A 9,997-nucleotide genomic window follows, 5' to 3' on the forward strand; every position below is an offset into this window, starting at 1 on the left:
TTTTTGGTAAAACGTACTCCCACGCGCACGCGTGGTCGACGCGCACGTGTCACTCACAATTTTACTCCCCCACGCGTGCACCTGGCCGATGCGTACGCGTCGCTGTATTGATGCAGGTGCATAGTAGAAAATTCAGAGAGTTGTGATGGTACCGTGCCAGTTTTGTGCAAGGAGCACAAAACGCACCCACGCGTACGTGTGACTGATGTGCACGCGTCACTCTACCTCTCTACTTCCCATGCGTGCGCATGGGTGACGCTCACGCGTCACTCTACTTTTTCCGCTTCCCACGCGTGTGCATGGGCAACGCGCATGCGTGATCCTGTTTTCACCAAAAGCTTATTTTTTGAGTTTTTAAAGCCGAATTTCAGACTTCTAAGCCTCAATTCTCACCCTTTATGTTCTATATCCTTATAGTATGCCTAGTGATGAGAAGAAACTAGGAAATGTGATAACTTGTGCATGAAGTAAGGGGAAAATTAATGATGAATTATGATTAAAGATAATTGTATGGAGTGTTGAGGATGATGGTGGAAGTACTTTATATGCCGTGAGTCGAAGGGTTGTGTTTGTTAATGAATTGTGACTGGTTATGGATTGTATTATAAGCCGCATGGCTGAGTTAATATTGAATTATGGCTGAGTATGAATGCATATATGTTGATTTATTGATATTGTGAATATTGTACTTCTACCTATCTGAGATACGAGTTTTCCTGGGTGAAAGCAGTGGCTAGCCACCACGTGCTCTAAGTGGAGACTCAGTACTCTGCTGACCCTATGTCGTAAGTGTGGCCGAACACTGTGAAAGTTCCGGGTGAGCTCGCCCCCGTGGATAAACACCAGTGTGGGTGTTGTGTATATGTATTGATAATTATGATTGAGAATAACTCGAGTTGGGGATGCACGACAGAGGAACAGTCCAACAGTTAGCTATCAGGACTTGTCGGGTTGGTTTTATAACCGACAGATGAGACTCATCAGCCACTAGAACAGGCATACATCATATGCATTATATGTGATTTGTCTGGAATGCCTAATTGACTGCATATTTACTTGCTAATTGTCTAACTGGCGTATCTGCTTCCTATTTGTGCATTTCCTTGTTTGATATAATTGTGTTTGCGATATCAAATTATTGATGGCAGTTGGGAGGTTCAAAAGATTTGGAAAGGGGAGTTTTAGTTAGACTGAAGATCCTTAGTTAGTTGCCTATTTTCATTCCTCATGGTTTAGTTATGCCTATACGCTTTAATTATGAATTTGGGAGTTCTAGGATTGCTTTCGGCTTTTCCAAGACATTATATGCATATGTTAGATATTTGGGCACTATTACCATGCTGAGAACCTCTAGTTCTCACCCATGTGGATTTTGTGGTTTTCAGACGCAGGACGTGAAGCTCCTCGCTGAGGCATGTTGGAGACTTCTGTTTTAGCGAATATCCTTATTATCTCCATATATATATATATATATATATATATATATATATATATATATATATATATATATATATATATATATATATTGTATTGACTCCTCTTAGAGGTTATTTTGGAGAACAGGTTCTGTAACTTGTCTTTTGAGTTTCTTTTGGGTTACTCACTTTATATATGTATGTATACTTCTATATTCGGACCAGTTTTCTTCGCAAACCGAGTCTTGAGCTTTGATATCCGTATTTTTTGCACTCTCTTGTATATATACTCACATTAGCTTATCCTTTATCTGTTTTGTTACGTTATCGATCGGAGTGTTGCGCTTTTCAATTTAACGATTTTGTTTTACCCATTTTCTTCAAAGGCTCCTAGTTATAAACATTTTTCACACTACTATATATACTAAATTTTATTTTTAGAGGTGGTAATGCCTCGCCACTTCTGTTTTATGACTTAAGCATGAGACCCTATGTGGTAGGGTGTTACAGTCAACACTACCAGAAATATGGAAGTTATCAACGGTAAAATATCCACGAATGAAAAATAGTGGTAAATTTCTTTGACCGTGGTAATCACTTACAACGTCTTGCATTTTGTTTGTTCGTGGCCAACTTGAGATGAGTTCTCTCAATTACCATTGATACAATTATCACTGTGGCGAAATCGAACGATTTTCACTTCCAAATTTCGCACTTAATTTGGTGTTTTCCTTCATCCATTTTTAAATATTTTTATATAGTTTATACTTTTCTTAATTTAAACCCTAATCTAAAGTAAATTTAATTTATTTCAATTTCCCTGATTCTTGATTTCTTTTCCCTCCTTCTTAGTGCTGCCATTGAAAAATTAATAAGGTATGCTAATTGTTTAATTTTAAATGTTGTTAATATCTCTAAATTTTTTTTTCTTAATACTGGTTATGTACTGATTTTGTTAATTTTTCCTTCATGATTTAACAGTTGTTTATTAGTGTAATTGTGTTATTCATTACTTATATAAAAATAAGATTGTAATACAACTAAAGAGACCAAATCATATATTTACAATTTTACTATTTATATTTTTTAGTTGTTATATTTTTTGCCCATTCTTTCTTGCCAAATGCAGTTTCAGTACCTAATTTCAACATACATTAATTTAGAGATTGGTGATAGAATAAAATAACTCAATTGAGAATGAATATTAAAATTATAAAAAGAGTATTAAAAGAATACAAAAAGAGTACATGTTTATTTTTAATAAAATAGGTCTAACTAATTCTAGAAAGTAGAATTTACTAAGTATAATTAATTGAAATAATAACTAATTTAATTACTCACTCTTAATTAAATTCATGTGAGTCTAATAATTAGAAATAATATATTTATGTGTATTTTGGAGGTATCCTTTACTTTTAATCCATTATACTTCGGTGTTACGGTTTTGCAAATCAATTCCTTCTTCTCTTTTCAAGAAAGCACAACCTCTTCTTTCCTTTTCAAGCAAGCATTTTAACTATTTTTGAGGAGAGCCACATATTGTGCTTATTTAAAATACGTCTCATAAAAAAATAATTTTTTGCAACTTTAATGTAGTCTTCATAGCTGATTACTTGGGCGGCCAAATAAATTACAATGTAACCACCCATTTTTTTTGTTCGATTATTCTCTCTAGAAAGTAAACAAACCCTTGCCCCCAAACTTTCTTGGAAGCCACCGCCAATATTCCTTTTTTTGTTTACTTATTTTTTCTTTGTTGGATCTCTCTAATTAAAGGAATTAACAATTTCCTTACTGAATTATTTATCTGAAACTAAGAGAACATTTAGTTCAAGAATAAAGTAAAAAAGATAGGTGCTCTCGCTAGTGATGTAAGTTGTTAATTTTTTTATATTTTGGCCAACACCTTTATACTTGATTAAATGGAGCCCCCAATGAAAAATTGGTGGAAGGTGAATATGTTAGGAAAAAGAACTTCGGTTGCGGTCATTAGAAACAAGATAGAGTAGTTATTGTTCGAATTTATAGATAAGATCAAAACATGTTCTAGCCTAACTGTGAAAGCGATTGCAATCAAGCATGTATTAACTACAGTGAAAAATTTTGAGCTGAAAAATATTCGTATGGAATCTGGTAGCTTATCTTTGATCCAAGAGATGAAATTGAAAAACGCAACAAGAAAGAATTCAGGGGTGTTCATAAAAAAACCAATAAACTGGTTAATCGGTTAAAAAAAACTTAACGAAATTTTAAATTCTTTTTAAATGGTTTATAAATTATAACCAATTTTAGAAAGTGGTTAACGGCACGAATTTTAAAAAGTGGTTAACCAATTTTGAAAAGTGCAACAAGTAAGATTGATGGTGAAAAGGAGCACGAGGTTTTATCACACGAATGCACAATAAAAGCGTGGAAGAGCGTTTCAGTGGCTGTGTGTGTGTGCCCTAAGCTCCTGACATTGATGTAGAAAAATACTAAAACAGAATACATATTTTTTCATACACGGGTTCAATCGAGCTGGATTGGGTGACACCCAAGTCTTAGCTGGAACTTAATTAAAGGAATTAACCAAACTATTTTTTAAAACCTCAGGTTTCACCGAATTACAATAAAATCGGGCTAAATTAGTCCAAAGTATTTAAGTTCGGACCGAATATCGGCCTCTCTGGTCGAACCGGGCCATGAGCACCTCTACTGATCGCCATTCCTATTGGACTGTGCGGACATGCTCACAGGCCAGGTCCAAAACTAAAAGCTGCCCATACAGAATTTTTAATGGGTGGGACCAATCCGTTTGACAACCCTACGGCAACCAGAGCCGAACCAAGGAACTGTCACTCACTCTCGCAGTCTCACTTCCTCCACTTTTTTCACTCCCTGCGCGGTCCCCTTCTTCTCCCCACCTTCTCTTTAACCCTAGCCCTTCTCCACACTCTCTGTGCAGACGCCGTCCTCCTTCTTCCGTCTTCGTCCTCGTCGTCTATCGCTTCTGTAGTTTCTTCACTGTCCAAGTTTGTATCTCAGTTCCAAAATGCAGATGCCTCAGGTAATTTACAAAATTGCATGCGTTAGCTACATTGCATTTATTTGAAATTCATATGTGGGAAAAATTAGGTCATTTTTTCTTCTGCTGCTTGGTATATAGAAAAATAAAAACAACAGGGTTTCTTTTACTCCTTCCCCTTAAGAAACGGTTTTCAGAGCTTTCTTTTGACTTATAAATTTAGATGGTTTATTTCATCTTTTGTTAGTTTAAAGACATGATGAGACAAAGGCTTTGATCTTTTTTTATAAGTTTCTAGTTTTTATGTTCTATGTCTTATGTTTTATGACCTCCTTATGACTTATGAGTTATGACTTGAACTTGATTTTATGTTTATTTGCTAAATTGCTACTATATTTGCTGCATTAATTGGATGTCTTATGACTAGATTTTAAAGTTTATTATATTTTGCAATTTTTCTGCATGTTTTTTTGTACATATATATGCATTTTTTAGGTAATCCGCTGTTTCCGTCATTTTCCACAACGCCATCTGCCATAAAACAATGGCGGAGTTTTGCCGCCATCCACAATAAAAAACTATGATGCGTGATCAAGTTCTATTTGTGCAGCATCCATATCATACCAATCCTGTATCCATTCAAGGATCTTCAGCATTGGTGCCAGTGGATTTGAATGAAAACCATGTTGATTCTCACAACGATGCACAAAACGGTGGATATCAACAAGCAGAATCCCTCTTCCGACGGTCCCAGGTTGAGTAAAATTTGTAGTGTTTAATCATGCTGTTGTTGCTGCTATCATCAGCCTAGGGTAAAAATATCTATTGTTTTGTTACCCTAAACTAATTGTTTGAATGTTTATTTGGTAACTAGTTTCATCATTTATGAGAAAAAAATTATCTTAGTTTATCACAGAAGTACTGTTATGTACTGTTTGGGGATTTCAGTTGAATGATGATGATATATGCTACAGACTTCCCTAAAACCTTTGAATACTTCCAGAAACTAGAGGCTGATCTACATATGTTGGGGATGAAAATTAAGCAGCACGAGGACAACCTAAATAATTTGAATGCTCAAAAGAGCAAATTGGACAATTCCATTCTTCATTTGCAAGGTACGTTTGCTCTTACTTTCTATCTGTTAAGAAGCTACTTATTACTTTTTCAATTTCATGAATAATTATCCTGCCTTTTGTGGTGCATAATCAAATTGATGTTGTAATCTTTCACATTGTTGAATGTCATTGCATATTCTGATGACAACGTAGCGAAGTGTCAGTGACAGTGATGTAATTGTTGGCAACAAGAGGATTCTGAAGGTTGCGCTTGTTTTGTCTGTTTATCTTAACTCCCATGTGAACCCCTTGAGCAAGAATAACCACTTATTTGATTGCATTTTTAATTGATCAAAATATTCTTACTAACAGTCATGTTTACAATTTCGCGTTCTGAAATTATGCTTTTCCCAAATTAATTCTGTATTTTTATCTTAAAAACATTAAAAAGATGCACATCACAGCTACAGAGTGCTTGTTGATTTCTAATTATACATGATGATATTAACATTATGCAGTATGATATGTTGGAGTGAAAGTTTGGTGCGTATATCTACTAGATTTGTTCCCTAGTTATACTTTTTACTCCTCTGCTCAAAACCTGAAATGATCTGTTGTTTCATTTTCTTTATTAATTCTATATTGATGAAGAGAAAGTTTCAATTGTGTTATGTATCTGTTTTTCTATTCATAGCTACTAGTGGGAAATCAGAGTCTTCAAATACACTTACCATTGATAATGGGGACAGTCCCCTCCCCATCAGTAAGGAGGAGGTTAATAAACAGATATTGCAACATGAAAAATCTGCTGCGGGTATTTTGTGCCAGATCAAGACTCGTTTTAAAGCTCAGGCATCTCATCTTACACCAACTAAGGATGTTGTGGGGATTGTTGCCACACTGGGCCAAGTTGAGGATGACAATCTTAGCAGGTACTATTTGGCATAGATATTTGACTTTTGGATTGTAAATCATGCAGTTATTCCAAACTTGTGAATTGTGATAGCTTTCATGTATCTTCAGTTTCAATGACATTATCTTTGAAAAAGACAAATTTTAAAAAAGCCTTATTCATCTCTAGTTCCATTTCTATGAATGTTACACATACATGCTGGTAGTTTCATTGTGCTTATTTGGAATGCAGACTTTTCTCAGAGTATCTAGGGCTGGACACCATGCTGGCGCTTGTCTGTAGAACCATTGAAGGAATCAAGGCTCTTGAAATGCATGATAAGGACGGCATTGTAAATAAGAGTTCTGGTCTTCACGGACTAGGTGCCTCTATTGGAAGGGCTTTGGATGGTCGGTTTCTAGTGATATGTCTTGAATCTCTGAGGTATGATTACATTTACAAGTGTCTCTATGAATAAGTTAGTGTTTTTATTAACCTTTTTCCTCTTTTCTTTTAGGCCTTATCCAGGTACATATATGGCTGATGATGCACAACGGAAGCTGGACATTTTAAACCCAAGATTACCCAATGGGTCATGTCCGCCTGGCTTTATTGGCTTTGCAGTGAATATGATCAACATTGATAGCTCAAACCTATTTGGTGTAACTCCCAGTGGTTATGGCCTCAGAGAAACCCTGTTTTATAATCTCTTCTCTCGTACACAAGTATATAAGACTAGGGCAGATATGGTACAAGCACTTCCTTGCATAAGCGATGGAGCTCTCTCTTTAGATGGAGGAATGATTAGGAGCTGCGGTGTATTTTACATGGGCAATAGGTATGGGGAATGAATGATAGATTTATTAAATATTAGTGTCGGAATGATTTTTCTTGAAATTTTATCCTGTTTAAATGTCTTTTTTGAAAAAATCCTAAGATGTTAAGCTGGATTAACTGTTATGAAAATAACATCATCTATAACCGAACTGAACAATCATAGTCATCTCAATCTTTCACTTGAACTGATACATTATCTTACCTGATATGAATTATAAATTCTAGCCTGTAGACATGTTCTGCCACATATGGAACCTCTAGATTATCATAGCTATGTCAATTTAAGTATTTCTTGGTTCTTTTGATTTATATTGTGTGACCATTGATGAAAAACTGTTGTGTTTCAAGAATCAGTTTCAAAATCCTTTTTAAAGAATATGCTTCAGTTTAGCATTAATATGCTATTTTTGCTTCTACTAGACTGAAACCATGTAAAGGAATTTAGAAATCTATATCGATCTGTACCCTATAGTAAGATGTTATCCATAAATTGCCATAATTATTTATCGACTTTCTTTTATTCTTGGCACCCTGGTGGTGGGATCCAGGGTGGATATAGATGTGAGATTCCCAAGGCCAGAAATATCAATGGGGATTGATAACTCCCTTAAACTTGAGATGCAATTAAAGGATTTGAAATCGCAGAAGGAAAATATTCTGGAAGATTTGAAAAGGGAACAGACTCTGTTGGATGTGGCAAAGGTCAATTTCCAGAAAAAGAAGAATGAGTATATCAGGTTTCTGGCAGAAAGCTCTGCAAATGCAACAACTCAGGTAACCTTTCTACCCAGTCGTTTGAAGCTTAATATAATGTAGTTGAAATTACGGAATCTGTTATTTTATCCATTCATTTTGTTTTAGCCAAGTCCAAGTTGCTTCATTTGTGGTAGAATGGTTTAATTACTTGATGGTATCTTAGGAATTTATACGATTATTGCGAGTGCTGATAGCCCTTTCTCATTTTATCTCATGTTTATTGCAAGCACATGCCGGTTTTCATATCTGAGTCACATACTTGTCCAAATGAAAAGTTCAAGGAGAGGCCTTTCAGTTGTAGCTGAGTGTGATGTAACTTACTATTTTTATCTTTAATCTAATGCACTCAGGTTGGAAGATTTTGAAATTAGCATGCAGTAAGATATGCAGAATGGGGCATGCAGCAGTAGCAACGTGTTTCAGTGCTTGAGCATTGAGCTCGGAACTTGTGCGATCAGGGTTGTGGAAGAAAGAGAATATCTCATCTCGATTTCTTAAATTGGAAGATGACGTTTGCATAGAGAAACAAGACAAGGCTTCCTCATCTATAGCCTCCCTAGGCTAACAACCATTTTGGCATTTTCTTGAATTGTAAATCACCTGAACACGCTTACTCGTCTATAGTTCTGTACAGTGTGATTATGGGAGGTGTGAATCTTGTATATTTCTCTTTAGGATTTTACCCTTTACCATTTTGCAGTTAATCGGATTTATTATTTTGTCATAGGAAATTTCATTCTATTCCTGCAGTACCCCCCTTTTATTTGGTCGAAAGTTGAATAATTCTTGGAAGGGAAGGCTCTAAGCTTACCATAAAGCATAGCATGGCTTTTGACATTAAGGATGAGCTAAGCACATTGTTATGTGCTTCAAGCGTTTTAAACGCAAGTCAATGTTATCCCTATATAATTCCCTCATCTTTTTTTTTTCTACTCTGTTTTTGCTTTCTAATTTTTGGAAACAAAATAGAGAAAAAAAATGAAACAAGGGTGTGAAGAAGAAAGAAGAAATAAAAATGCAAGGAAAGAAACACAATAACATAAGATAAAAAAGTATGACAATAGAAGATATGATCTCGTGCTTAGTTTATTAGTCTATTAGTGTAGGCATGTTGTAAGAGTAATTTTAGACCAATTAATTATTAGCCAACATAATTAACTTTACTAAAAAAATAGTTTAAAATAGTGTAAATTATTAAAATAGTATTTAAAAGTTTTTGTTATTAACAAAATAACCTTTAAAAATACAAATAACAAATAAGTAATTAAGTAATTTGAAAATATATAGTAAAAAATAATAAATATTATATTTTTTTATAAGTCGTAAAAAAACTTTGATATTTATCAAATAATTTATCTATTTGATTTGAATTTTTGAAAAAATATTTAGATAACTATTTAAAAGATGTACAACAAAATTTGATCCCTAAAATATTTTTTATTTTTTAAAATAATTTGGTCATTTATAATAAAATTTTTAACAAAAATTACCATTTATACCTGTAAGCGTACATGCAGAATAATAACAGAGAAAATGAGAAATTGAGAATTTGTATTATTTATCATTTTTACACAATGCCCTAATGTATTTATATACTGCACAACCTAGGATAAATTACACTCAATTATAGTTACATTCAAGACTCAATAAAAAAGGTCCAACTTTGTAGACTAAAGCTAAGTCATACTAACTACTTTGCACCCCTTAGATTCTTACAATACTCACGAATATTTATTAGGCTGACAAATTTACCTATAAAAAAAACTCATCTTATGCCTATAAAAGATGAATTCCTGAATAAAATTAACTAAACCTTAAAAATTTATTCAAAATTTTTAAATTATTCCTATTAACCCAACCTAACCTTATCTTATTTCCATTCTCTAACCCTTAGTTAACATCACTCTAATTTTCAACCTTTCACCGCCACTACCACCATAACTCCTCTCAATAATCAAAGCTAATAATGTCATTTATCAAATTTCACAACACCAACATCATCAACAACAATATTCTTAAGAATCAAGGCTAGGGA

At 34.2% G+C, this 9,997-nt stretch overlaps 1 protein-coding gene across 1 annotated transcript; it reads left to right on the forward strand.

The window, feature by feature from the left end:
* Nucleotides 1-4,190: 4,190 nt before the first annotated feature.
* Nucleotides 4,191-8,870, forward strand: LOC130979556 (protein DEFECTIVE IN MERISTEM SILENCING 3). Its single transcript, XM_057903017.1, has 8 exons — nt 4,191-4,461; nt 5,030-5,173; nt 5,423-5,537; nt 6,172-6,409; nt 6,622-6,813; nt 6,887-7,207; nt 7,755-7,980; nt 8,313-8,870. The coding sequence occupies exons 1-8, from the start codon at nt 4,447-4,449 to the stop codon at nt 8,325-8,327; spliced, it is 1,266 nt and encodes a 421-aa protein (XP_057759000.1). The 5' UTR covers nt 4,191-4,446; the 3' UTR covers nt 8,328-8,870.
* The last annotated feature ends 1,127 nt before the right edge of the window (nt 8,871-9,997 follow it).

This window comes from Arachis stenosperma, chromosome 5, assembly GCF_014773155.1.
Source record: "Arachis stenosperma cultivar V10309 chromosome 5, arast.V10309.gnm1.PFL2, whole genome shotgun sequence".
NCBI classification, from domain to species: Eukaryota; Viridiplantae; Streptophyta; class Magnoliopsida; order Fabales; family Fabaceae; genus Arachis; species Arachis stenosperma.

Coding starts and splice junctions, on each gene's coding strand:
- LOC130979556 (XM_057903017.1), top strand. Junction 6,814..6,886: donor ATATGTCTTGAATCTCTGAG/GTATGATTACAT, acceptor CTTTTCTTTTAG/GCCTTATCCAGGTACATATA. Junction 7,208..7,754: donor GTATTTTACATGGGCAATAG/GTATGGGGAATG, acceptor GGTGGGATCCAG/GGTGGATATAGATGTGAGAT.